The following is a 27,662-nucleotide window of genomic DNA, read 5'->3' as shown; positions in this document are numbered from 1 at the left end:
CAGAGTTTGTTTAAATTGCTGATGGCATCTTAAAACTGTCAGTGTTTAACACTGCATATAGATGTAAAAAAACAGAAAGGAACCAATTTTTTTCTGGAGAAGATGAACAATTACTGTCTTCATCCTCACCCTTTCCTTCTCTTGGTAACACTTTTTAAAAGGATGAGTAAGTCTATACTAAAAGCTTTTTAAAGGCTTTCTATTTAAACTGCCATCTTAAAGTAGTTTTGTAGTTTAAATTGATTTTTTTTTTTAATTCTTAATCATGTTAAACAAAAATCTTAATGACTTAGTTGCTGTCTTTTGACTTAAGTGTGTAACTTCTTGTCTAAACTTTCAGTTATAGTACTATAACTTTTATAGCTGAAAAATCTTTTGAGCATTTCTTGATTCACTAGTGAAATAATCTGGTAAATGATGATTTTTTTTTTTTTGCACAGTGTCATTTACTTGAGAATGACAGTTAAAAGTGATCTGTTAAACCTTAGTACATACTTTATTCTGTCAGCTGATTCCAATATTTAATTTCTTTCGCCCTGGCTAGCTTCCCATGAGGATTCTAAAGTTTATATCTCTGTTTTTCAGTTCAGCCTAAATTAATTTTAAAGAAGTTTTGTCTACCGTGTTCTCTATAGGTACTATGTGAATCTCTGTCAGAGGGTACATGAGGGACCCACAGGCTGCCCTGAAAGAGCCAGTATTTGCAGGAAGAGCAACAATGGAGATGTTAAAGTTCTTGGACTTGTTCATACACAGAAGCTGAATGTGACAGGTAGAGCTACTTTTGTTCCTGTGGAGAGCTACAGATGGTTAAATCTTACAACCTAGCTGTAGTGGTTCTTAAGTTATGGTGAAGCCTTTATTTTGAAATATCTTTACCAGTGAATCTTCTGTTTAAAAACAAAACCAGTAAATGCTACTAGTCAAAACTGGTGATTAAGCCATGAGAAAGCATTGAAGCAAACAAACAGTATTGTCATTAAAGCTGTAAGAAGTGAATTGTCCATCTAAACGTCAAGAAACACTTTTTTACAATGAGGGTAACTGAGCACTGGTACAGGTTGCCCGAAGAGGTTGTGGAGTCTCCTACCTTGGAGATACTCAAAAGCCTTCTGGACATGGTCATGGGCAGTTGTTTCCCAGTAGCCTTGCTCGAGCAGGGGGGCTGGATCAGATGACCTCCAAAGGTCCCTTCCAACCTCAACCAGTCTGTGATTCTGTAATTGTGGGAGGGGGAATTATTTTTGTTTTGAAAGACTTGTTCTATGTCCACTAACTTCTTCAGTTAAAGCAGCATGTGAAAGATGACTAATTGGCTTCACTCTTAAGCAATAAAGAAGAAGTCAGCCTTACTCAAGTTTTCAGTTTGAAGAATATTTTTAAATTGCTGCTCAGTTTGTGAAATCGAGGGAAATTTTCCATCGAGCTACGAAAACAGTGGGATGTATTGTGTGTTTGTTGCCTGAGTTCGTTTATATCTTTAATTACTCTTCTGTTTAAAGAGTGACTTCTTAAATGTAAACATTCCTTATGGCCATACTGGTGGCCTGAACACATGGTATGAGGTAAATGCAAAGGTGTTTGAAGAGTGATTTTTTTAAAGTGATGATTAGTGTGGAGGCTTCAAATTACTGAAGTGCTGTAATTGAGATATGGTCTATGCAGGGGAAAAAAAATCCTAGAAGTTAATCTAAATTAGTGAATTCTGGAGAATGAGCAAAGGGAATTTCTGACAGCTGCTTACAAAAACCTTCAGTGTCACCATTTTTCCTTCTAGGTGATACAGTGTATATGAGTTATTCCAGTGGGCAGGAATGTAGGAAAAACAAGAAAGTAACGACAATTATAGAACTCAAGTGTGCAAAAACAGTTGGCATGCCCATGCTGCAGAGGTGAGTAACAAACTGACGTACCACTGATCTTCATGGTTTATTCCTTTGTACCTCAGTAGTAAACTGTAAGTGTCAGGACAGTGATGGTCAGTTCAGTTGGACAGTCCCTAAAATAATCCTTGGTCCATACTTGTGAGATATGGGTCTTCTGGAGTTGTTGCACCTGTTCACTTCCATAAACGGTTGTATTCTGTATTTATCTTGAAGCTTCTGGGCAAAAATTTAAGCATTCTACTTCCAAATTAGATCTGATAGTGGCTGGAATGCTGTTGTTTTCAATGACAGTTGTAGTACAACCACTCCTAACTTTGCTCAAAATATGTTTAGTAGAGAAGGCTTACTGTGGATAAGTGATTGAGCTAATAAAACATGCTTTATTGTTGCCCCAATACAGGTTATTTAACTAGAAGCTGCCTAAAGTGAGGTATACATGCATGATCACAAATGCTAAGAAAGCTTAATGGCTTTTTTCTCAGTCTTCATTTGGCTCACTGTATATTGTTTGTAGAATTGGGAAATTGAGCAAGATGCTCTGTATGAGTCAAAGAACTATGCAGCAAAATCTGACTGGCTTATACTCCTTGTCCTAATTAAATAATGTGCAGCTCATTAAACCTGCCAAGAGCAGCATGACATGTTTGTTAGCTAAAATACTTCCATAAAACCCTCTGATACACTGTGTGACTTCTGGAACTTTTGAAGTAGGTAGTTCAAGTGCAGCCAGATCTCTTCAAGTCTTGGAACTGCAGAAAAGCACAGTGCAATTCTTCAAGTAGCCTTTTTTTGAGTGCTACTTGACTATTTTAGCTTACTCTGGGCATGATGTTTAGGCAGGATGTTCCCATGCTTGGGTTAGCAGCTGTGTGTCTTCCCTTTCTCAAGACAGTATAGTACTTGTTACTGTTTCCTGGAGTCATCAGTTGTGTCTGTTATTTGGTAGGATTGATGAAGAAAACTGTGCTTACTACATCACTTGGGCCACACGTGCAGCTTGTGCTGTGAAGCAGCAGGAAGTGGAGGTGGTGAACGGAACAGTTATTAATCCTGCAACTGGGAAAAACTTCTCTTTAGGGGATGTTTATTACAAGTAAGTAAAACCACCAAACAATGCCACCCCTCCTCCAAAAAAACACCCCGAAACAACTAAACCCCAACAACAACCAAAAACCACAACACTTTAGCTCTGTAGGACTGTACTGCAAGAGAAGAGCTTGATGTGAATATTCTGTGTTGCTTTAGCAGTTCTCAGCTGTCAAGTGGAAATAGCACTGAATTCACCTTGTACCAATGACTGACTGACAGGCCTGATTAATAGTGCAGCTCATAGCTGGGTTTACAGCTGTGAGCATGTCCAGGTGTACTCAAGACTAGCTTAAAGCCTGCACATACTCACCTTGATGTTAGATCTTTGTGGGTTATTGCTCTCTTCTGTAGTGTGTAGACATTAGTTCAGTGCCAGAGACCTTGATCTTTTTTTTTTTTTCTTTTTTTTCTTTCTTCACCTAGAGACTTCTTACATAGCACCTTTCTTCCTGCTCAGACAATCCATATGGAAATAGGAATCCATGCTTCAAAAGCCTTAGAAGTGAGGAAGGATAACTCTGGAGGAGTGGTCAAGTATGACTGAACTCAGGAGAGGCAGGGGAAGACAAGCAGTTACACTGACTGTGCTACAGATTGCACATAACTCTTTTCCAGAATCTGTTATGAACTACTATATTTAACGTCAACGCTAGTGTTATGGAAGGAAATCTGCCCATACTAGTGTCATGGGAAGAATAAACTCCGCTTGCAGGGCACAAACCATTAGTGTGCAAGATTGCAGTAATTGAGCAAAAGTGTTGTAAATAAACCTGCTGTGCAAATGTGGTGATAGCATTACAAGCATAGAGCGGAAGAAAAAAAAAAACCAAAACAAAAATCAAACAGCCGTGGATGGAGGAGGAGAGGATGTCAGGACAAAATTAAAAGCTTGGTGTAATGTGAGATTAAGAGCTGGTTACCCTTCTGGAGAAGACAGCTAAGCTGTGCTATTTATCATAGTTACAGAGCACACAACATGGTTCTCATGGTCAGTAGGGTAGCTTGTGTATGAGCTGCTGAATCATGCTTTTGTTTCGAGTTTATCTTAATCCTTTGGAGGTATTTACGTGTTCATACACCTGTTGAGGGTAGTATAACTAGAAAAAGTTTGCTTTTTTGAGCTTTCTTAGATTATATTTATGCTAAGTATAATCCTCATTTGTAATGTTCAGGGAGGAAACCTCAGTCCTGCATCTTTTCTAGTTGCTGAGTCAGTGACTCCCCCTTGCTTTGTAATCCACCAGTGGTAGCAGTCTTATGTCTTGAAAATAATCTAAATCTGTGAGTTTAGACTTAAAGATAGACCTGCCCTCTGTTTCTTCAGGTTGTACACAGCTTCTGGTGACATACGGACAAATGGTGATAAATATGTATATGAAATTCAGCTGTCTGGTATAAGGAACTCAAGCTTCCCAGAATGCTCTGGAGCAAACATCTGCCAGGTTAAAACTAACGAACGTCGCTTTCGGAGAATTGGTTCTGCCAGAAAAGCTAAATATTTTGTTGAGGGTGAGTACTTGCTCACTAGCCAGAGTTGCTTGATACTCTGGTGAATTGCTTCATCAGAGAATGGTTCTTGTTTCACAACATCTATGCTAATCCACTTTTGTAAAGGCATTCAGAGTCTCCCAAGCAGAACTCTGGTTTTTTTCTTACTGTGTACGCTCAGTTGCAAATGTAGCCTTAATAGGGTTTGGGCTTGACACTTGTTGACAGGCTTTAGCAGAAACAATGCGAGATAGAAGACTTGGTCTCCTGTTTTCCTCTGTGCTTGTGCTACATAAGTAATGATCTCCTTTACCTAGCTACTTTATTTTTGAAGGGCTTAGCCCACTGTTCTGTAGCAGCTGATGGAATTAGCTACATAGAAGTATAAGCTCACCTGCAGATGCCGAAAAGAGTAAGCTGTTACTGCAGAACAAATAGATAACTTTGCAGAGTCTAGTGTTAATAGACTGTTCCCAAATAAGTAGTACACTAAGGTTTTCTTCTTCTTGTAGACGATGACTTGGATGTCATATTTTCGTCAGACTCCAGATGTGGTAAAGATAAATCAAAGTTTGTGTCTTCAACCATTTTCTTCCACTGCAGTCCACAAGTAAAGGAAGGCATCCCTGAATTCCTTCATGAGACAGCAGATTGCCAGTACTTATTTACCTGGTACACATCTGCTGTATGTCCATTAATGTGAGTAGTTAACCATTTTTTGAAAGCAGCTCTTGTCAGCACTTCTCAGCTAAAGGCTTTTTTGTATTTGTTCATCACAGTGATTGTGAAAAAAGGAAAAGCTCTAAAAGCAGTAGACTCGTGGGTAGGTGGAATTGGTGTTCATGTATGTGATGTTTGGTACATGACGACTGAATAAAAGTTGATCTGGACCTAAAGCTGCTTGTTTGCACGGGAAATGGAGAGGCATGGTCAAATGAATATTGTTGTTCTCACTAAGTAAAACCTACTGTAGCTACAGAACATGCTGTTTCATGTTACTGAGAGGAGTAAACCAGTATTTGGGTAAGATTATTTTTTTTTTGTCCTTATTGCCTTATGGTCTGAAAAACTTTAAAGCCACAGCAAAGACTGGCTTTCCCATCTATCTACCCACTTCTTTAGGCTGGAGTGAAACTCATTACAGATCTTAGAGGAATAATGAGGTATTTTTGCAATTAATTATGGTCAGCTTATTCTAAAGATCCAAAAAGGAGTAACGAGGTGAGAGTGTTAAAAGCAGAGTGAGTGTGTCCAGGTGTTTACCTACGTTCTTGATATGTAGACAGCCTCACTGCAAAGAATGGAGTGACTGCTTCTAGGACTGCTCACTTTCAGGCTGCTAGCTGGAAAACATAGGTAAACTGTTTATTTTGGTTTAAACAGGCAATTAGCTATGGAGGGAGTTTGGTCTGTGTAGTGCCATAGTCAGCTGGAAGGCAAATAATTGCTGTAGCTTTTGCAGTTTGCTCAGGTGCAGGTTTGGTTCCAAAATAGCAGCTTTACATAGCTGCTGCTGTGTAAGCTCTAGAGTGCCTAATCATGCACTTCAGTCCTGACTGTAAACAGTGTTATGCACTCTTTGAAAGCATAGCACAGTGTAGGCACAGTGCATACATGTTTTTCAGTGATTTTTTTTTTTTTACTTAGAACGAAATCTCCTAAATTCAGTTCTTTATAGCTGTTGGGTAGAATTGACAGGATGATATGGTGTGTTTAATTTCTTTGAATCTGCTGTTTCCAAACCAGTTTGATGCAACTGGTCAATAGATCTTGTCCTTTTCTTCCCAATTTATGTTATTAGATCAACCAATGATCCAGGAAGCAATAAGCACCAGACTGATCAGCAGGCTCAAATACAGAAAGGCCTTTCAAGGAGAAGTCAGGCTGTTGGTGCTGTGCTGAGTGTCCTCCTGGTTGTTCTCACTGCATGCCTAATAATCTTGCTGTTCTACAAAAAAGAGAGGAGGTAAGAAATGATTGGGAGGCTTTAGAAGTTTCTTTGGTAGGGTTTTATTTTCTCAGTTGTGAGAAAATAGTGAAGATTAGACATGTTAAGTTCTGTTTTTCAGTTACCAGCATCACCTGCAAACCACTGGGGTTTTTGTTTGTTTGGTTGTTTTTTTTGTTTGTGTTGGTTTTTTTTGTTGTTTGGTTTTTTTTTTTTTTTTTTTTTTTTAGAATTCCCCATTAGTATTGGAAGGCCCATGTAAACAGGGCTGGAGTACACAACTGAATGGGGCTAGTCTCTGTTGTGGACAGCTCCTAATTAAAGAGGATAAAACAATGTGACAATGTTGTTAGTATTTTATATTCCTCTTCTTTCATGGTGGCAGGCTGGAACCATACAACAGCAGCAAGGAATAAATGCAAATCCTGCTGATTCTCTGCTTTCCAGACAAGTTTGGGTTTTTTTTGTTTTTCCCCTAGACATAAAAGCCAGAGGTGTTTCGGAACAGTCACCCTGAAGCTGCGGTAAGGGGGAAGCTGTACATCATCATGGACTGAATTTTGTTTGAGTGGTTCAGGGTCAAGTGTCACTATGCAAGAGCTTGCAGCTTGCTTGGTGAACTGCTTGATGTTGATGGTAAAAATCCAGTGAAGAAAAAGTGAGGACTAATAAGGGCGATACAGTCTCTCTAATGCCGTATTCTTCCCCTTCTTTAGGGAAATCGTAATGAACAAGATAACAAACTGCTGCAGAAGAACATCCAGTGTTTCCTACAAATACACAAAGGTAATACAGTGGCAAAAGCAAAGGTTTTGTTTCTTGTCAAGTTTTATTAGTACAAAGCTTTTATTAATAAATAAAGAAAACCCCTTAATTCCTCGTTCCTTCAGTGTTTGGAAACCACACTGTGTAGCTTCGGGAAAGCCACATAACTGAGATATCTGCATTTATACTGTGAAATGGGAAAGGAAGATAGACCTGAGGAAATGAAGGGCAGTCCATAAATAGCCAAATAACACAAAAATGTACAGGAAGAGGAAGAAGTCTATTTCAGACATAGTGAAAAGTGATAGTAACAGCATGCTATTGCAGTATTACTGTCTTATGACTAAGTTAAACCCAAGGCCATGTGTGCTGTGGGGTCTGACAGTTGGGGAGATCAGCATGTGGCAGAGTCTAGAGTAGTATATGCAGTCTCCTCTTCCATATTTTTTTTTTTTTTTCCCTTGCAGATAAACAGTGAAGAAGAAGCTAATGAGAATGAAACAGAGTGGCTTATGGAGGAAATTGCAGCACCAAATCAAAGAACAGCAAAAGGAGGGCAGGAGAATGGTCACATTACTGCCAAATCTGTTACATCTGAAGCCTTTACTTCTCTCCATGTGGATGACCTGGACAGTGAGGACGAAGTGTTAACTATTCCAGATGTAAAGATTCAGACGGGAAGAGGACTAGACAAGAGCAAGCACTCACAAAAGAAGCCACCCAGTCTTGGCAGTGATGACAAAGCTTATTTACTGAATGGGGGAAAGGAAAGGAAGGCAAAAGCCAAGCCAGGCCAGCAGCAGGCACAGAACTCTACAAATACAGTATCGTTTCATGATGATAGTGATGAGGACTTGTTGAATGTTTAAAACCCCTCTTGTGCCTAATCAAATATATATAGAGAGATTATATATAATGGGACAACATTTCCAACCAAATATGAGGACTTCAGCCTGAAAGATTTTTCTGAATTTTGCCTTTAACAAGAAACCATTGAAAAGGGAAGAGGAGAAGGATTCCTTGGTTGTTTACAATGATCTGTTCAGTAATGACTGGGTTTCTAACATCCAGTTGGCTGAGTGATGTTGACTCTCTATAGCCAGGACACTTTTCTCTTTTTTTTTTTTTTTTTTTTAAGCCTCAGCATAGATGTTAAATGCTTGCTTAAAAAAGAGAAACCTTTTGAAAGGAAAGAATTAAGGCTCAATGAAGCCCCTGGCTCCTGAGACTCAAGTTATCTGACTACTAGCATTTTAACTCCTTGTATTTATTGATCCTCACTACTCAGGTTTGCTTAACAGCAACATGTTCTTCCTGCCGGCAGGGTATTATTCTATGGGTTCACCCATCGTAAGACAAGGAAAAATATAACTTTTGTGTGTTGGGATGATTTGATGTAAATTTTGGAACTGGTCTAATTTATCCTGTAAATTTGAATATCCATTCTAATTTAAACAGATCATGGATTCAAAGGTATTGACTGAAAGGTACAGCTCTGTATAGCTTTAGCCTGAAATGGTTGCTGTTCTTTGCATGATATTTTTTTTTTTTTTTGGTACTGGTTGTATGACTGACTTCATCAGTATTTGCCTAAGCAGCTGACAAGCACCCAAAGAATATTTTTTCCTAGATTATGGCTGCACAGATCCTAGGCCGACTGCACAGAGAACCAGAGTTTTCAAGGACACAGAGGCAGAATTCCTGTAATACAATCTGTCATCACCAAGAAAAGCCCGACAACTAGAGGAGCCCTAGTCAGCACAATACCTCTCTCTGCTATTAATTAGAAGAAAAAAAAAATGTTTGGGCCAGTATTTCCTCATAGCTGAAGTTATAGCTGTTATGCTACAGTCCTGGCCATGGTCATTGATTTGAAGTGTTGCTGGCAATGAATGCAAGTCAAATTTCTCTAGCAGTCTTGGGCAATGATAGGATTTCAAAGCATCGTACAAGAACATGTGTTGGTCAGAATTTTTTGAAACTTTTCATTGTTCCTTTTGGCTGGCTTATTCAGTTTCAACAATGGTTTCTTTTTATAAAAACTCCATTTTGAATCAAAATAGTGTAATATAAAGTATTCAGCAATTTCAATAAAAGATACGAAGTGGGTATTCCAAATCCCACATCTCAAGTCTTGGAATCTTTCTTACAGTAGTTTGTAATGCTGCTCATCAATCTGGTGATACCTTTTTTTTTTTCTGTGAGAGCTAGTATCTTAATTGCATCACTCAAAAGAATTGATGTTTGATGACAAAGATCAGAATATCTAGGTAAGCCTCAGTGGTGTATTCTTTCTTTTATCAGACTTGGGTTTTCTTCCTCTTGTATTGTTACTAGCAAAGCTGTAAATCAGGTCAACTAAAGCTGCATCTTGTCATGCTTAAAACAAAAGCAGCATTTTTGTAATGGTTTTAAACTGGAAGAGGGTAGCTTTAAATTAGACATAAGGAAGAAATTCTTTACTGTGAGGGTAGTGAGACACTTGAACAGGTTGCCCAGAGTTGTGGATGCCCCATTCCTGGATGTGTTCAAGGCCAGGCTGGGGCTTTGAGTGACCTGGTCTAGCGGAAGGTGTCCCTGCCCATAGCAGAAAGGTTGGAACTAGGTGATTTTTAAGGTCCCTTCCAACCCAAACCATTCTATGATTTTTTTTTTTTCTGTATTTAGCATTAAAGGCTCAACAGTGTGTTTCTAATACTGTCGGTTACCGTTTCAACAATTCTCTCAGTGGACGTTGAAGAAGACTGCTTCCCTTCCCCAAGTCTTAAAGGCTGGCATTTTGGAGTTGTTGGATCCATGCTGCATGAAATGACTTCCCGTGACTTCCTTTCATTGTGACTGTGCATAATGAGGCTTAGGCAGAACAGAGGTCCTCTGCCTGGGGGTGCTCATCCGAGCAGTATCAGTGACACATTTCCAATACGCAGCTGACAGCAGTGAGTGACTTCTGTGCCCAGTCTTGGAACTACTGCTCATCTTTTACCTAGGCATTTGTAGGTAGGCTGCCTGAATCCTGTCTTGTTCAGAGCTGGACGCATGACTTTGTCCACCAGACTATTTTTCCAGCAGAATACCCTGCTTAACCGTTGGGAGGGAAGTGTTATGCAAATAGTGGGGACCAGATGGGTACGTACAAATGCCTGGGCAAGGAGCAGAAACCTTGCCAGTCAACAGCACGACTCCTGCGAAGTAAGCCTCTAAGACAGCCACCCACATGGCACAGTGCCACCCAACCCCTGTCTGGGCTGCGGACAGGGTGTTGGGAAATCAGGAGGAAAAGGCCCAGTCTGGATCTAACTTTTTTAGTTCCCGTGGAACTTATGCACGCTATTACCAGCTGTTCAAACAAAATCGTTAGGAAAGAAGCACGTGAGGTTTTTTTGGGTGTGATTTTAAGATCCAGTCTAATGTCTTTAAACTTCACCCAGTTCTCGGGCAGGCAAAAGTCTGGTGCGGGGCGGGTGTGATGTGCCAGGGTTGGTCTGACACTGCTGTAAGTGGCCCCAGGAGAGGAGTTCTTGTTACCTTGCTGTAGCTGTTCCTGCCAGAGAAGACAAGGAGGTAAGAGGGGAGGGGGCACATCTGTGTGATGCAGGGAGTGATCTTGGAGTGCTGGTCCACAAAGAAGCTTTCACAGCTGTTTAGGCCACTGTTGCTCTGGTGGCTGATGGGCAGGGAGACCGGGTCAAGAACTGCTTCTGTTTCTATCCCTGGGCAAGAATGACCACCTAAGCTGGTTTATTTTTTGGAGTGTATCGAGAGGAGGTCTCTAACTTTTTTTGCCTGGTTGCCTAAACTGTGCGAGTCACTTTCCAGACCATTTTTCACTTTTTTCCATCTTTAAAATGCTACCTTCACTTACGTTTTTCTTTCTGATGGAAGCAGCTGTTGTCAGCAAAAGGTGTTGGAGTAGCAAGTGTCTGTCCATAGACAGCATGAAGTACCATTGGAGCCTGATGTAATGGGATATTTTTTTTTTTTTTCAGAGTGCTCCCCAATGAATTCTCCCTGAAGTCTTACAGGTCTTCTGTGGCAAAAAATAGCTGGTTTTGGCTATAGGTGTTCTATATTATGGCTTCCCAAAGCTATTTCCAGTGCTTAATTTCTTAGTGAATGCCTTTTATCTCTTGTATCACTGCAAAAATATGGTCAAGTGAAAATTGTGCTCCCTGATGTAGATGGAGAGGTTTTCCTTGGAAGTGGAGGAGTATGGAGAATGAAGGTGGCTGCAAGGGTGAGACGTACAGGAGCCTGCAGGACAACTGTTCCTTTGCTCTTACATGGTTCAACGTAGACACACTCCTGTTTCACAGGGTACTTACCTTTTCTTTATAGGACTCAGTTGATAAGACTTTTTCACATGTGGTGCCCAGCAACTCCTACGCTAAACTTTTCATTTGCTTGCGTGTTCATGGAATTTTCCATCTACACTTCCTCCTTAAAATGCCTCTTATTTGAGGAGCTTGTTTGGCTTATAAAAAAAACCCCAAAGTGCTGTGGCTGTTAGCAGGTTTTCTGGAGAAAGGGAACTTATGTGTTCTGATGAAGGGTTAAATGCAAATTCTCCCTGTGTGAATTAAGGTCTGATTTAAAATGAAACCTAAAAAAGCTTGCAACATGTAGCTTAATAATTTATGGAGTTAGTCTTGACTTTTGGTTAAATAGCTTTGCTGCCAACTAAATATATCAGTGCTGCAGAGAAGACCTAGATGAGGTTTTTGAGGTGGTTTTGATGCCAAAATGCCAAGCCTAGATGACATCTTAGAGAATGTTGGAGAATTTGGCAGGTTCCAGAAGCAAACCTTCTTTATCCTGTGTTTGCTTTCTGCTGCCTTCACCCCAGTGTATGTGGGTGTCGTCTTCTTCGGGTTCATCCCCGAGCATCGCTGCGTCAGCCCCGGGGTGGCTGAGCTGAGCCAGCGCTGTGGCTGGAGCCTGGAGGAGCAGCTGAACCACACAGTTCCCGAGTGGGGCAGCCACGGGGCCGGTTTCGGCAGCCGCTGCAGGAGGTACGAGGTGGACTGGAACGCGACGGGCGTCAGCTGCACCGACCCCCTCGGCAGCCTTGGGGGCAACTGGAGCACCGTCCCCCTTGGTTCCTGCCAGGATGGCTGGGTCTACGACTCCCCAGGGACCTCTCTTGTGACTGAGGTAAAAACAGATGCTGCATTGCCCTTGTGCCCCCTGTTACTGACAAGCTGAGGGACGTGGGAGTGGGTTGGTGTAGCCTCGGCTGTCTTAAAAAGACGCCTGCTTACCTGGCCGAGGAATCTCCTTTTGCTGTGAACTTGTGCGGAATGTTTTGCAAGTTGTTTTCCCTCTGTCCTTGCTGCAAAAGCGTTGCCTTGGCTGCTCCAGGAGGTTTATATCTCCAGCTGGGGAGCAAAGCACATTTCAGCAAATAAATCCCCAGGTCGATAAAGTCCAGTTCTGAATGAAACTCCCGTCGCACCAGAGGCGCGATTGGTGGAGGCGTGTAAACAGCCCCTCCAAGGGAGCAGCACCTTGCACCGCTGCAAACAAGACTGTGGCTGATCCCTGAGCAGGCGCACTGCACAGACCTCCCAGTCCTTCTGAGGTCTGTGCACAGATGTGAAGGTCTTGATTTCTTTCTCTCTTTTCTTTTTTTTTTGGTTTTTTTGTTGTTGTTGTTGTTTTATTGAAGAAAGTCTTTCAAAGTTTGTTTCAAATAGGATTGAATGACTATGGGTGGGGGAAAAGGTAATCGCCTCCCACAGTTAAACAGCTTAAGTCAGGAATAAACTGCAGAAAAGCCAGTGGCTGGTTTATGTTCTTGGAAGATGTGTGAAAAAACTGAAAATTATGTTTAAGCTGCTTAAAGTACTTTAGGATTTTAGGTACTTTAATTTTAAAAATAAATCAGTATCTGGGATGTCAAACTTGATTTCGTCATAGAAAGTTCCAACAAATTTTTAAAGATAGTTGAAGTCAGGATTTTTCCCCCGTACATCTAATGCAAATACAAGAGCAGGTACATTCTATGTTCCAGCAACTTGAGCGTTTATAGTTTTGAAAGAGGTTGGAGCTAGATTTTAGATGGTGTACTGTAAGTGTACTTCTTTCCACAAAGTTTGAACTGCGTGATATTGAAGTGAGGAAATAAGGCCACCAAAACTGTTCAGATGATCTGATGTGCACCCCTCAAACTGAGGGTGACCCAGGACTTCTACAAAGCAGCAGCGCATCAGGCCCATCTCGCTGCAAAAGGCTCCAGCAGATGCTGTGATGTCTTGAGAATGTGGAAGCTGAAAACTTGTGGTCTGCGCAGATTCATGCAGTCACGTTGTCACATCAGTCGTCTTCCCTTTTCTTCTGAAGGTGGTGTAAGGCCAGGCCCGCACGTTGCTTCCTTTGCACGGTAACCAGAAACGTCATGTGCCTCTGTGTGTGTTTTGGCAACGTCTTTTGCTTCTGGATGTGATGGTTTCCGTGAAGGCGCTCAGGCTCTGTTACGTTGTCCCTTGCTCTGGTAGCCAAGTGAGGGAAAGAATAGCAGAGGGTAAAGTATATTACTTTGCTCGAAGGAAAAACTGACACGTGAAAGAATATACTCATGGGAACCCTGACAGAGCATCAGGAGGAATGTCTGGTTTTATGTTGAGAAAAGATGCATAGCTTTAAATAAACCCAGCTACCAGCAAGATTGGAAAGGATTCTTAATCACATTAGGACAGCTATTAAAATTAACTTATACACAGAAGATACTAGAGAATATGTATCTGCTTAAGTAAGGCCAGATGGCAAATACATGTGTGTGCTCATGTGGTGTAAAGCTTGGCCCTGGATGCAAAATGCCTAATCTCCTGGCAAGTTAGACTGCAGGAGAGTTTAGCTGAGCAAAAGGCCAGAGCAAAAAGAAAATGCCTCCTGCCACCCTCCTTCAGGAAGCTGGTGCTCCACAGGAAGCGGGCCAAGGTAGGCTTCAGCATCTAGGGTACCTGTAGTGAAGGCATCACCCTTAGTCCTAAGGGGTCTGCAGGAATTAGTGTGATGTGTGAGGGCATGAGACAACCAGAACTGCTTAGAAATGTTCACCATCAGCCATAAAAAAAAACCAAAAAAAAAACCAGTTTGAAAAGGCCAGGGTGATCATCAGGCCATCATCATTTGATCAACAAGGCCTATCAGAAATTAGGGTCCTGATCTTGACAGGTAATAACTCAGTTATGTTCTTTCCAGTAACGAGATGAAACATGTATAGGAAATACCAGGAAACTGCTCAAGGGCTTGATCCTGTTTTTAATGTTGGACACTTAATCAAGTCAGTAGGATTTCTGGGTGCTGATAAAACAGGCATTGACCCAGAAACAAGTTTAAATCTTTAACTGAAGTGAAGAGTTTCACTCTTTTGCTTCTAACTGTTGTTGCTCTTTTAGTTTAACCTGGTGTGTGAGGACTCCTGGAAGCTGGACCTCTTTCAGTCTTCTGTGAACGCTGGCTTTTTAATTGGCTCCATAAACATTGGCTACATAGCAGACAGGTATGTGTGGGCTGACAGTAAAACCCTCTGACCTCCCTTATCGGTATTGAGCAGCTAAGCTTAGGTAAAGGCAGAGAAAGGTTGTGCAACTGCTGTCATCTCTGCTCTTCTCAAAACAACATCAACCACCTTGGATGTTCAGTCACAGTATTAGGAGTGAGTACTCTGTCTCTTAGGTCATACCTGGTGGTGTCTCTCCTGCCCTCTGAGTCCCGCAGAGCCTGTGAGGACCATTTTTAGGACTGTGCACCCAACACTCCCTACCGTGCCACTCCAGAGCCTAGGGCTGTTAAGCAAAGCCAGGAAATGCTGGTTTGGATCTTGGAAATATCTTGCTTCCTTTGGAGAAACTTTGAAATAGTAGCCACACAGATTGCCAGATAAAGACAGCAGGAGTGATGGTTTGGAAATCCCTGCGTCCTGGCATCCTCAGCACCTCTGTTGGGAGCCAGCCACCCTTGCCCAGCTGGCCAAAGTTAAAGAGAAACAAATGCTGATGTCTGAATGCCCTTTTCCCTCCTTGTTCCCCTCCTCCCTAGAGACTGTTAGTACAACAGGCTCCGAGCTGCTCCAGCTGTGAAATGCAGCCCACTCACAGCAAGATCCAAACATACAAGGGTTTTGAGGATTAAGACTGGGGTATATACATCTGTTACCCTGCTGTGTGCAGAGATATCAGAATCATAATATTAACCCATACTTATTTTTCACCCCATTATAAAACCCAAATTACTAAGCTGCCTATTTAGAAATTCAGAGATGACAGTGACAGACAAAATATTACGTAAATATGGGACTATTGCTGCTCTTTAACTTGGGAAATTTTTCTTCGTATGAGAAGCCTGAAAGCCTTTGTGGAATTGCTAGCACAAATTACTAGCACAGTAATTTTTCAGAGAATTGAAAAGCAGATAAGTGAGTAATGGGCTGAGAATAAAAGTCAGTATGCATCTCTATAAGTTGTTTGTTTGTTTTTTTTTTTTTTTCCCCAAAGATGCACAGAGCTACTTTAAAACGCCTATGTTTTCACGACTAGTGTTTTGATTTACTCGTATTATCTTCTAATCCAGGTTTGGCCGTAAATTTTGCCTCTTAAGTACAATTCTTGCAAACGCTGTCTGTGGAATCCTTCTGGCCTTTGTGCCCACCTACCTGTGGATAGTTATCCTCCGCTTCTTGCAAGGGCTGGTCAGCAAGGGCTGCTGGACCGCAGGCTACATCCTGGGTGAGTTCAGACCTTTTCCCAGGAGCAAGACTGGCTACAGGAGATGAAGGAAAAAAAGCCCCGAAAAAGAGCCATTGAAAAACCACCTCCCATGGCTTTTAAAAATTGTATGTGCAAGCTGATATCAAGGAGTTTTCTCCCTCTTTCACTTCTCAGGATTTTTTCAAGCACTGTCACTAGGGAGAAGCAATAGCAGCCTTCAAAGCTCAAGCAAGCAGCGGTATATTAGGGCTGTTACCTCAAAAGAGGCTTTCCCCCTATGGTGCAGCTCACCTTTGCAGATCTGAGCCCCCAGGCTCCCCTGTCTCCCCTCAAGCACTGGCTGGGGAGGATGATGGCCCCGGGGCAGACGGCAGCCGCTCCAGCCCAGTTGCAGATGGGGTGATGACAGAGGAGGCCATTAAAGAAGCAGGCAGAGGGTGGGGAAAATTGAAGGCATTTTTATGACACAAAGAGAGTTAGAGGGCAAACAAAGGCTTTACAGCCTAAAAATAACCAAAGAACAGCATGTACTTGCCGAGAAAAAGACAAACTGTTTGGGTATCCGTGCACTTGTCTGAGTGGAGGCCGACCTGGGGGATTGTGCCAGTGCTTCTTCCAGTGCCGATTGTGTCTGGCGGTGAAGTTCCCTGTGGCCCTGTGCCCCTGCGTGGCAGCAGGGTTGGGGCCAGCTCAGGACCACTTTCTGGTGCATGACAGAGCCACTTTGTGCTTCTCTGACTTGTCTGGTGTGGAGTTCAGGATCTTGTTAAAAAAATAACTAAACAAAAACACCAAACAAGAAGCAATCACTGAAGCAATGAATAAAAAAAAATTAAATGCTGCCCAACAGAGCCTTATGTGGACTAGGATGGCAGGTGGCTCCACCAAATACCTACAAGTGATCCAGTTAACTGTGATCATGGTGAAACTGTAAATGTCAGCACTCTAAACTCTTTTAGTGGAGATATCTTGCCAATGCGGTTATCCAGATGTTTGACATAAATAAAATAAAAACATCTAGCCCACAGTCCAGATAATTTTCTGCCAAGACATGATTCTTCCTTCCTGCACAGTCTAGCTGCTTGCTTCACCTCTTAAATATTTTCCTGGCACAAATGAAATTATCATCACCTCTTCTGGGGAACTTTATGCCATTTTAGAGCATAAAATCCCTTTCAGGACAATGACTTGCCCTATCCTGATATGTTCCCTTAATTATACCTTGTTACTTCTGGATTCTCCTTGAAATTCTCTCATGAGAGAGAAGTCACCCAGAACCAGCCCCCACACCCATTTAAACTTGTATCCTCTCCCTAAAGGTGGCCAATACCAAATGCTCAGGGATAGGTACAAGGAGAGAGCAACCTTGTTATCCTGCTCCCTGGGACATTTGTGTACCCTTCAGCTGCTTTTGGCTCAGTCCTGCTGGGCCCAAGGAGATGTCTTTGTGCATCGTTTGGCCAAGCAGTATTAGCTAATCCATGGCTCCAACACGCAGCACTTCCTACAGTTGCCAAATAACCGCTTTCTGTTCTTTTTCTAACTGGTTTGCTTCCTTGAAATCACACAACCAGATGCAAAATTTTGAGTGTGCTTGTGCCTGTTTGCTGGAGTCGTTCCTTTTAGCTCTGTATCGACAAGTCTTAACCGGTGAGGCTGTCCTCTGACGTGCAGTGGCAGAGCGCAGATGAGTCGTGAAGCCATCCATCTTGACTGGGAGGCTGCATGCCATCCTGTGGCACAAACATTTCTTGCATAGTTGGAGTGAGAGGCAGGCTGGAAAGGTGCACTTAGAAAACAAAGAATTCCGCTTTGTTATGGGGTTGGAGACATTTTGTAGGCTGGTGTTAGTTTTTGCACAAAAAAAAAAAAAAATCCATCTGTGCCCTTGGAGGAATGTTTGATTTACTCAGAGATTTCCATCACAGAGGACAGTACTGGATGACTTAGGCTGGTGTAAGAGCAGGACCAGTGTTTTCTCCTCTCCTGAGAGTTTGGGTGACCGAAAAGCAAACCTTCCTCTGTGAACACCAGGGGATTTTTGTTTGGAGGCTTTATGCTGGGAAGCCCAGGATTACCAACATGGTTTCCTCAGTTTGCTAAAGCAACATTGTTCTTCCTGCATCCCCACAGAGCAAATCACTTGTGCTGAGCAGTTGTGGCTGAGCTGTTGTTCAACTGTCTCTGTTTGCAGTGACGGAAGTTGTTGGTCCAAAGTACCGGAGGATGGTGGGCATCCTCTACCAGATGGCCTTCTCCGTTGGGCTCCTGGTCTTTGATGCCGTTGCTTACGCCATCCCTCAATGGCGGTGGCTGCAGCTCACCGTCACCCTGCCGAGCTGTTTCTTCCTGCTCTACTACTGGTAAACAGGCTTTCATTGTACCTCTCCCCACGACTCGAAAATCAGCTTCTTCTGCTTCCCAAAACCTGATACTGAGGGAGATTTGGCACTACTTTTCAGTTTTGTGTGCCTCTTAGTGCAAAAAGGAGGTACGCTGCAAAAAGAAGAGGGAAACAGGATCCCTCAGCAACTGAGACTTCACTGCATCTTAGCCTGCACCGCACCTGACTTGTGTTTAAAAGACAGACCGCTTTGAAAAACGCTAGGGGAGCGTGGTTTAATATCATTTATTATCATCGTTAGGCATTTTATAAAGGAAAAAAAGCGCCTTAACATAATTTAGTGGATCCTATGCTGAAAAGATGGTTATTGAGACATTGTTGAATGCTAACATAACTGTAACAGGTTGTTTTACATCTTTTAAGGAAAAAAAGTTGCAGCTTTTTGTGGTCCAGCCAAAAGAAAGCACATGGATTCACCTTTATTTTGGATTATCTGCTCTCTCTGATATTTTTCAGTTTGAGTGCTTTGAATCTGAGAAATTGGATGGATGGATCGAGAGGTTAGGAATCGTTGAAAGAGATTCCTTGTCTTGCTTTTTTTCCATATTTGTGAATTGGTAAGCCAATTCTAGCCTGTTTATTACATCTTAATCTGTGATGGTACAACTGGAAAATGGCTCCCTAAGAGGAGCCAGTTTGTGGTGAACAGGCTGAATAAAATGATAGCACTACTCTTGCTCAAAGCCCTTCCCTGATTTATCTTCAGTAAACTCATCTCTACTAAAGCCACTATAGCAACTGCTCCTCTTCCCATTTCAGCAGAGGGATATTCTACTTTTCCTGACGGGGTTGGGGGGAGACATCACACAAAAAAACAACCAAACAAAAGCCCCACCTGCCTCTATTCAACCAAAACACTTTCTCCACAGTGTCCATACGTGGAAGCACTATTTGGGCTTTATATTTTGGAATATAATAGCCTCCGCTTGCATTGTAGGTGCCTCCCAGAGTCTCCAAGGTGGCTGATGTCACAAGGAAAAAATGACAAAGCTATGAAAATTGTCAGTGATATAGCTAAAAAAAATCGGAAACAGATGCCTTCCCATCTTGAGGTGAGCTCAGCGTTTCCTTGTGCGTCTAAGTAAGCATTATGATAATCCCTTCCATGAGTTCCTCCCAGTAGAAACTTACTGTACTTTGTACTGGCTCTTCTGCAGGATATTAAATTTGAAGAGGAAGACAGTGGAAAGCAGAGTCCTTCGTTCCTTGACCTTGTCAGGACACCACAGATGAGAAAAAACACATTCATTTTGATGTACAACTGGTAAGAGGATAACGTTGGAGAGCTGTTTTTGAAGCTCTGGTTTTGAAGGCTCCAGCAGGACATAGACTTCTGTTCTCCAACTGACTAACAAATCCGGCATGCTCTTCTCTGCCCAGGTTCACAAGCTCTGTCCTCTACCAGGGGCTCATCATGCACATGGGACTAGCTGCTGGGAATATGTACCTGGATTTCCTCTATTCTGCGCTTGTTGAGTTTCCAGCTGCCTTCATCATCATCACCACCATCGACCGTGTCGGACGGCGCTACCCTTGGGCTGCAGCAAACCTGGTGGCTGGGGCCGCCTGCCTTGTCACAGCCCTGGTCCCAGAGGGTGAGTCACCTGCGTGAGGTCACATTGTGGCTTCCCACCCTGGCATTGCCCCCTGGGAACAGCACCCACCTCTCCCTCCCTTTTCCCAAATTCTAGCCCCAAATGCCTGCAAACCCATGCCCACTGTGGAGTGCTGCCTCCTTGACTTTTAGCAGTGTTCCTTTTGCTGCAGAAGTGAACTGAGGTTGATTGTAGGACTGCTAATAATAAATCTCAAAGCACCTGGGTCCCCTGTACTGCTCTGGAAAGGTCCCTGTGCCACAGCTCGTGCGGTGCTGAGTGTCCCCATTCCCTCATTCACATAGGTGGAACAAGGCCCCTTAAAAACATTGAGGGATCAGAGGTCCCCCTAAAATAAGTGGTGTATTAATTGACACCTGCTAAATCACTGGGATACTTTTAAATGTGTTGAACGCATTTTCTGTGCAGACATACATTGGCTAAAAGTGATTGCCGCTTGCATCGGGAGGATGGGAATCACAATGGCTTTTGAAATGGTTTGCTTTGTAAACACTGAACTGTATCCAACGTACATCAGGTAGGTGCATCCTCCTCCCCATTGACATTTGGCCTGGAAACAGATAGTTGAGGCCAGTGTGTATGTTAGGTTTTACACTAAATTAAGTTCTCCTCAAATGCTTCAGAGCTGCACAAGTCCTGCTGAACATAAAGTAGGTGGAGCACAATTAAAATGCTTTTAAAAGGTAGCTTAATAAAGAAAACAAAGGTACTTTAAGGCAGGTGAAAACTCATGTGACTTAAATAAAGAGAAAAGTGGAGAAAACCAGGGTGGATGAAGGATCTGAAGTCCCACATAGTGCTTAGATTTGTCCTGCACAAGGATCTGAGTTGTGGTCATCCCCTTCCATCTGTTGTACTGTGATGCTAACATGATCCCTTTGCTATTGAACCAGGAACCTTGGGGTGGTGGTCTGCTCCTCCTTGTGTGATGTTGGTGGAGTCATCGTCCCGTTCATTGTCTACAGACTGGTGGAAGTCTGGCAGGATCTGCCCCTGGTAGTCTTCAGTAAGTACCACCTTACCTCCTTGCTGGCTGCTCCTGGGGTGCAGCAGTGAGGCCCAAGTTTCAAAGGGAGGGAAAAGAAACTGAGGCAGTTGCCTCAAATTCAGCAGAAGCCCCTTCCTGTCTACAAAAGCCACAGCCTTCAGTTTATAACAACCTGGAGCTTGTTTATTCATTCATGTCTCCTTCGCTGTTATTGTTCCTTGTATTTTAAAGGAAGCTAGAGGTGTATACAGGCTCGACAGATGGCAAAGAGCTGAGAAATATTCTAATGTTTTGACGAGATTAATATTTTGATGAACTCAAATCTGATGACTTACTGCTCTTCTGTGAGGTATATTGTCTCAGTCCAGGAGCCAAAACATAGAATTTCACATAATTGCCTCTTTAATGGAGCACAAGTGTGGCTGTTACAGTTCAGCTTTTCTGACAGTCTGTTAGCTGGCTGTTCTCCAGCTATTTGGAAAGAGGTTGGTAAATAAATGCAAGATGAGTGTTTGCAGACCAGTGACCTGAACTCTCAGGTCAGGGTCTGCAAAACTTTTCTGAATCTTTAGATCAGCACAATATTTATAGAAAAATGTCTTGAATGGCAATATGCAGTTTTTAACAGACAGCATGTTTACAACAGTGCTTGGTAGATTTAAAATAAAGACACTAAACATGCACAAAGTGGGTAAAAGAAAATATCAGTGGAGAAGTTAATCACATTGTGTAGGAGATATGTTGCTTATGTATTTTCTAAATATTATGTAAATAGCAGAAAAATTGAATACTTTTCCTGGCATATGGTACCAGACTAGAAAGGGTTCTTTCCTCTTTACAGTTGTCTGTCCAGGCTGAGATGCCCTAGTTCAGTGTGTAACTCACAACTGAACTTGGCTGCCATGTCCTTCAGAGGTGGTCCAGTTTTGCATATAGAGTCTTGACATGCACATCTTGTATGAAGAACAAAATAAAATGCCATTTATGATGCTTGGCATCCTTGGTGCCAGGCAGCAGAAAGGGGTGTTTATGCTGGAAAAGAGCTAACAAGATTTTTGTGCATCTGTTCGATTTGAAGCTGTTCTTGGTTTGATTGCGGGTGGATTGGTGTTGCTTTTACCTGAAACTAAAGGAAGAGTTTTGCCTGAGACTGTTGAAGATGTTGAAAACTTCCACGGGTGAGTCAGGACGATGAACTCCTACCAGCTTTCACTTGAAATTGTGCAAAATCCCTGCCAACAGCTCCTTGGGGAAGCCCTAGGGTTACTTGACTGCATCCTATGCTTCCAAGAAGTTGCTGGTTAGTTCCCAGACTCTAGCTGGAGAGATTTGGTTTCCACCACTTGTTTACCTAGGCATGTGAAGACAAGCAGCATAGGCTTTTACTGGCCTGTGAATAGCTGCAAGATTATAGTCTCTCAAACCTGCTGCAACACTATTACAAATGTTATTTGTGCTTAGAAAACCTAACTGATCTTGTGGAACAGAAAAAGGGTATTCCTGCTAGCAGTTACTTGTGCAGTGAGTGAAGCACCAGTTATCTACTGAGGAGCCAGAGCAAATCTAGAGGATTTGAGGATTAGCTCCTCCTTTTCTCTGGGGAAGAGGCAGGGGCACGTGAAGGACTTGAAGTCAGGTGCTCTCTGAACACCTTAATTCCTGCTTTGCTGCTCATGTCTTGTTATTCTTGCAGGCGAAGTGCTGCAAAGGCCAAAAAGATCTATCTCCATGTCCAAACATCAGAAGTAGCACATGACTGAAGAAGGCATAACTTTGTGGGCAGCTTGCTTTAAGGCACTAGCATTGGAAGGGCAAACTGGAATAAATACTCTCTCTTGTCTTGCCTCTTTTTTTTTTTGTCTGCCTATCCTTTATTTACAAAGTTTGGGAGTTTATGATGGGATTGTCCCTACTACTGTATAGCTGCTTCCCTCTCCATATATATATAAAATAAATATGTTTCAGAGCTGGGAACTTTTCATACCAGCCGCGTGGACCTCAGCACGGGGACAGATCTTAACTTGGCGATGCTATGGACCATCACAACAAAACCTTTATAAGCCTCCACGAAGTCTGACTTTGTTGTTTTGTCTCATGAAGGGGCAGCATAATATAACAGAGGTTTACGTCTGTTGTGGAACCAAGATGGCTACAAACCTCGTACAACCTTGTTACAACTTGTGACAGATTTGCACAGATTTTTTTTTTGTTGTTGTTGTTATTGCTTGCCCTTATGTGTTGTGGTGTTCGTGTGAGGCCATGTACCTGTACAGTAGCCCTCATGGCAGATTTATTGGCTGTCCTCAAACTCAAACATGGACTTGTGGCAACTCCAGAGCATAAAAAGAGGTGCATGGGAGAAAGAATCATAGTCCTGCATAAGGAATAGCCTTGCTCAATTTTCAATGTGTACCCACTACATTTTCTTGTCTTAGTATCATTTTCATAGTGGATAGTCTATACCTTTTAAAAAAAGTGTGCGAAACTGTTTTCCTAAGTCTACACAGCATTATGAACATGTGCAAGCACAGACATGCAAAATTTTGTTAAAAATGTTTTGTTGAGGCTCCAGTCAAGGGGGTAAAAGCATTACAGCTGCAAGGGGACTGAGAGTCCACCAGCGTCCTGCTCCACTGGAGGCTTAGAATAGGGCTGGGGCTAGGACAGAGCTGTATCTCTGTTTTTAGGGGGGACAGACCTGCAGGGGCAGCCCTTTGGAGTGACCTGGGCTCAGGCTTAGGGACCTGCAGGACTCTGAGCTGGGATTTGGCCAAGGGTCCTGTGCCTCAGGGAGCACCGAGGGTCTGCCAAGAAATACCCAGAACCTTTCACAATTTTCCTAGTCCTTCCCACTTAGCAACCGTAACAGCCTTGTGGTTGCAGAGTAAAACAGGCACAACGTTACTGTGGCTCCCCTTCACATTTTCTGTCTTGCTGGTCCCTAGCACTGTTGGAGAATGCTGGTTTTCAATAAGGACGCTGTATGTAAGGCACAAGATACTGCTGCCCTTTAACGGGCATCTGCAGAGAGAGAGCTTCCAGTCCATCAAGAGTGTTTCTGGACTCTGGCAGGCAGCGTGCCATTCCCCCAGGATTGTTTCCCAGTGTGGCAGTACAGTGGTCTTGCCTTTGCTTTTCATAGAATCATAGAATCACATGGTTGGATGGGACCTATAAGATCATCTAGTCCAACCGTCTTCCCACTACCATTGCTGCCACAGCTACTAAACCATATCTTGTAGCTTCTCATCAAGCCGCCTCTTGAACGCTGCCAGGGACGGTGACTCCACCACCTCCCTGGGCAGGCCATTCCAGTGCCTGACCACTCTTTGGGAGAAAAAGTTTTTCCATCCAATCTAAACCTCCTCTGGTACAACTTGTGGCCATTTCCTCGGGTCCTGCTTGTTGCCTGGGAGAAGAGGCCAAACCCCTGCTCATCACAACCTGCCTTCAGGAAGCTATAGAGTGCAATGAGATCTCCCCTGAGTCTTCTCTTCTCCAGACTAAACAATCTGGCCTGAGCCCCAGTTAATGTTCAGTGTTGCTGTGAGGGTCTCAAAGGTGGGGAAGCATGTTGTCTAGCGAAGCAGGGCCATGACAAGGTTGGTTTGAGAAGGTAAGGACAGATCTGGAGTGACATGACTTTGGCCCAGGCAGTTGCAAAACTAATATTTGCTTCAGGGTCAGAGATGGGCAAGAGGGACTGTGGGGATGTAGTGATGTGTCCTGTGGAGCTGGTGTCCTGCTGTGATTGCAGAGATGTCACTGCTCTGCAACAAAATAAATGTGTCAGAGCAACTGTCTTTATTACAGTTAATTGATTCAAAACTTGTTGAAAACTGTGCAGAAAGAAAACAGGGGCATAGGCAACAAGTCAAGCAAAGCAAATACTGGGATGAATAAATGAGTAACTAGAAAAACTGACTCTTAAGACCTTTACCCATCACACTGGCATTTTTCTTCCATAAGCACTGCTCCTGCCTCAGCAGGAGAGGTGGCAGGCTCTGGTGTTCATTTGCTTCGCGGTCACCTACAAGTTATATTGACATTTGCTTCTGGTGGCACCTTAATGAGCACAAGGGCAAATGTGCTTCATTGATTTCCATGCTGATGAACTTGTCAATTTATGTATTACTTTGTGGGGCTGGGAAGTCAATGAAACATGTCAAATCTGGTCCAGCTGCACATGGTTGCTCTGGAAGCGCAGAGAGTCTTTGTGACCTGGGTGCGTGGTAGGAGTGGATCTTCTCCAGGGTATGAGACAAGCTGTCTAACATCTTGCCTTAGATAAAACAACAGTTTGACAGCTTCCCTTTCCATTAATAGCAGCTAAAGCTTGTCTGCTCTTGGGGTTGCTGGAGCATAACCAGCTTGGTGGTGAGGCTGTTCCAGGAGCTTGGGCAGGAGTACTTCAACCATCAGCTGACTCAGGCAACCCAGGGACCACCTGGACAGGGCTGTGTCCAGGTTAATGAAAGTGAGACTGGCCTTTTAAGAAGACCTTGTCCCCTGTCAAACTAGTTAAAACCACAGTATAAGGGCTGTGCCTGAAAAGAACATAAAATCTCCATGTTTCAGGATACTCGCCAAACTTCAATAACTGGGTTTTGGAAATAATTGCTCTTTACTTCTTCAAAGTTTCTGGTGTTCTCCCCCGCATCATCTGATGGACAGCCTGGCTGTAGATGTGATCCAGGGCGGAACTTTGTAAGCACTGTTCTTGTTCTCGGCTGCTGCTGTCAGCACCGACATCCAAACACGATCGCGCCAGCATAGCTGCTATCTGGAGACTCCAGTGCTAATTCTGTCCTGTCAGACGTGGCCACAGGCTCTGTGGTGTATCACAGACTCATTAAGGCTTCTTGTCCGCAAGCTGTAATCTTAATGTGGTGGTTTTGTCAAGGTTTTATTGGGTGCATGTGTTCATGAATTGGCAGAAGATCACATCCTACAGGCCAGTACAAAGCTCATGTGGTTTCTAGCTCCCCTGTTTATTGTGCGGTCAAAAAAAATGCATGTGTGTTTTGGGTTTGTGTAGCGTGAGGGGTTACAGTGGTGGCTTCTGCGAGAAGCTGCTAGAAGTTTCCCCTTTGTCTGGTGGACCTGGCTGGCTCCAGGGCAGACCCGCTGCTGGCCAGGGCCGAGCCAATGGGTAACAAGTGATAATGCCTCTGTGATAACGTATTTAAGAAAGGGAAAATAAAGCAGAAGTGCAGACAGAGGAGGGGGTGCAGGACTTGTGGGCTTCACACTCTGGCCTCCTGCTAGGCGGCTGGCTGGGCCTGGCCTGGCCTGGCCAAGAGAAGAGAGGAGATGTGAGAGAACCTGAGAGGCATGAGCTGATTGTGAAGAATTTCTTGTGAGAGACAAGACACCAAGGTCAGTGAAGAAGGAGGGGGAGGAGTAATGCGGCTCCTGGCCAAGATTCCCCTGCAGCCTGCGGTGATGACCATGGTGAGGCAGACTGTCCCCCTGCAGCCCACGGAGGTCCACGGAGGGGCAGAGATCCACCTGCACCCCGTGGAGGACCCACATGCCGGAGCAGGCAGATGCCTGAAGGAGGCTAGGGCAGCCGTTCTGGAGAGACTGCGCCCCTGACAGACATGACCCACACTGGAGCAGTTTCATGAAGGACTGTAGCCCATGGGAGGGACCCCATGCTGGAGCAGGGGAGGAATGTGAGGAGTTCTTCCCCCGAGGAGGAAAAAGCAACAAAAACAATGTGTGATGAACTGACCGCAACCCCTGTTCCCTATCCCCCCTCTGCCGCTCGAGGAAGGGATGAGGAGGTGGAGATAGCTGGGAGTAAAGTTAAGCCTGGGAAGATAGAGGGCTGGGGGGAAGGTGTTCTTAAGATCTGGTTTTGTCTATCATTATCCTACTTCGATTTGGTTGTTAATAAATTGAATTAGTTTTCCCAACTCAGGTCTGTTTTGCCCATAATGGTAACTTGAATGATCTCTCCCTGTCCTTATCTTGACTCTTGAGCCGCCTCTTATATTAGTTCTCCCACATTCCCTTGGAGGGTGGGGAGGGTGAGTGAGCAACTGCATAGGGCTTAGTCCTGAGTGGGGATTAACTGTGACAATATGCTAGATGCCGCAATCCCATCCCTACTGCATGGCAATGTGTTATCCTACATTCTGTAAATGTTTTAAAATATGAAAAATTGGGCCTTTTCCCCAGACTGAGGCTGGTCAGGAGACAAACCCAAATCCAGAGAATATATGAGGCGCATCACATTTTAAGTACTTCCCAAGGGCTGTGGAGAGGACTCCTCAACTTTCAAAAGCACCACAACCATGATTTTCCAGCATGTTATTGAGGGAGATCTATTTAGAAAGCTGTATCCTTTTTTTTTGGCTTATCTTTCCTCCCCTGCCTCAGTCTTTATCCCTTACAGCTGTTTTGGAGTTTGGCCATGCAAAAACCAAACTCACGGCATTAGGAAAACAATGATACATAAACACATGAATAAGCTTTAATATGCAGGGCACAGTGTCCTGTTATTGTTCATGCTGCTCCCAGTGGGTGTCCGTGATGGGGCTTTCTCCCCACACCCCATCACAGATCCCTAATGATGTATTTGCATGCAGCTCACCATATCCCGAGGCTTTGCTGCCTCCACCTCCTTTTCATCTTCATTTTCATTTTCCAGCTTGCCTAATATCCGTCTGGGATGCCAAAGCTTAAAAGCCAGTGTGGGCTTAAAAACACTAATCTTTTTTACTTATTTCTCTGGAAGAAGAGTAGTAAACTGGGAGGGAAGA

General features: G+C 43.4%; 2 protein-coding genes across 5 annotated transcripts in view; both read left to right on the top strand.

Moving 5' to 3' along the window:
• Positions 1–9,307, top strand: part of IGF2R (insulin like growth factor 2 receptor) — a 57,803-nt gene extending 48,496 nt beyond the window's left edge. Inside the window, exons 41-48 of the mRNA XM_086745616.1 lie at positions 636–772; positions 1,778–1,892; positions 2,833–2,979; positions 4,300–4,484; positions 4,976–5,162; positions 6,265–6,429; positions 7,128–7,197; positions 7,644–9,307. Of these exons, the coding sequence (XP_086601742.1) occupies positions 636–772; positions 1,778–1,892; positions 2,833–2,979; positions 4,300–4,484; positions 4,976–5,162; positions 6,265–6,429; positions 7,128–7,197; positions 7,644–8,045 (1,408 nt within the window). The 3' untranslated portion in view covers positions 8,046–9,307. The remainder of the gene's footprint in view (positions 1–635; positions 773–1,777; positions 1,893–2,832; positions 2,980–4,299; positions 4,485–4,975; positions 5,163–6,264; positions 6,430–7,127; positions 7,198–7,643) is intronic.
• A 543-nt stretch (positions 9,308–9,850) lies between these two features.
• On the top strand, positions 9,851–22,737 carry LOC104476260 (solute carrier family 22 member 2). Of its 4 annotated transcripts, XM_086745619.1 has the most exons (13): positions 9,851–10,112; positions 11,355–11,490; positions 12,020–12,327; positions 14,574–14,677; positions 15,748–15,902; positions 18,079–18,247; positions 19,226–19,340; positions 19,446–19,552; positions 19,669–19,883; positions 20,313–20,421; positions 20,798–20,910; positions 21,971–22,070; positions 22,586–22,737. In XM_086745619.1, exons 2-13 carry the CDS (start codon positions 11,457–11,459, stop codon positions 22,650–22,652), a joined length of 1,596 nt encoding a protein of 531 aa, XP_086601745.1. In that variant the 5' UTR covers positions 9,851–10,112; positions 11,355–11,456; the 3' UTR covers positions 22,653–22,737. The 4 variants fall into 4 exon arrangements, 3 of the variants coding, with proteins under 3 accessions (XP_086601745.1, XP_086601744.1, XP_086601743.1); XM_086745618.1 differs by lacking the exon at positions 9,851–10,112 and having other exon boundaries at positions 11,155–11,490; XM_086745617.1 differs by lacking the exons at positions 9,851–10,112; positions 11,355–11,490 and having other exon boundaries at positions 11,879–12,327.
• Positions 22,738–27,662: the final 4,925 nt, after the last annotated feature.

The sequence above is a fragment of the Chlamydotis macqueenii genome, chromosome 3 (assembly GCF_036417535.1).
Source record: "Chlamydotis macqueenii isolate bChlMac1 chromosome 3, bChlMac1.mat, whole genome shotgun sequence".
NCBI classification, from domain to species: Eukaryota; Metazoa; Chordata; class Aves; order Otidiformes; family Otididae; genus Chlamydotis; species Chlamydotis macqueenii.
The sequence above is the reverse complement of the archived record's forward strand: the minus strand, read 5'-3'. Positions and strand labels throughout refer to the sequence as shown.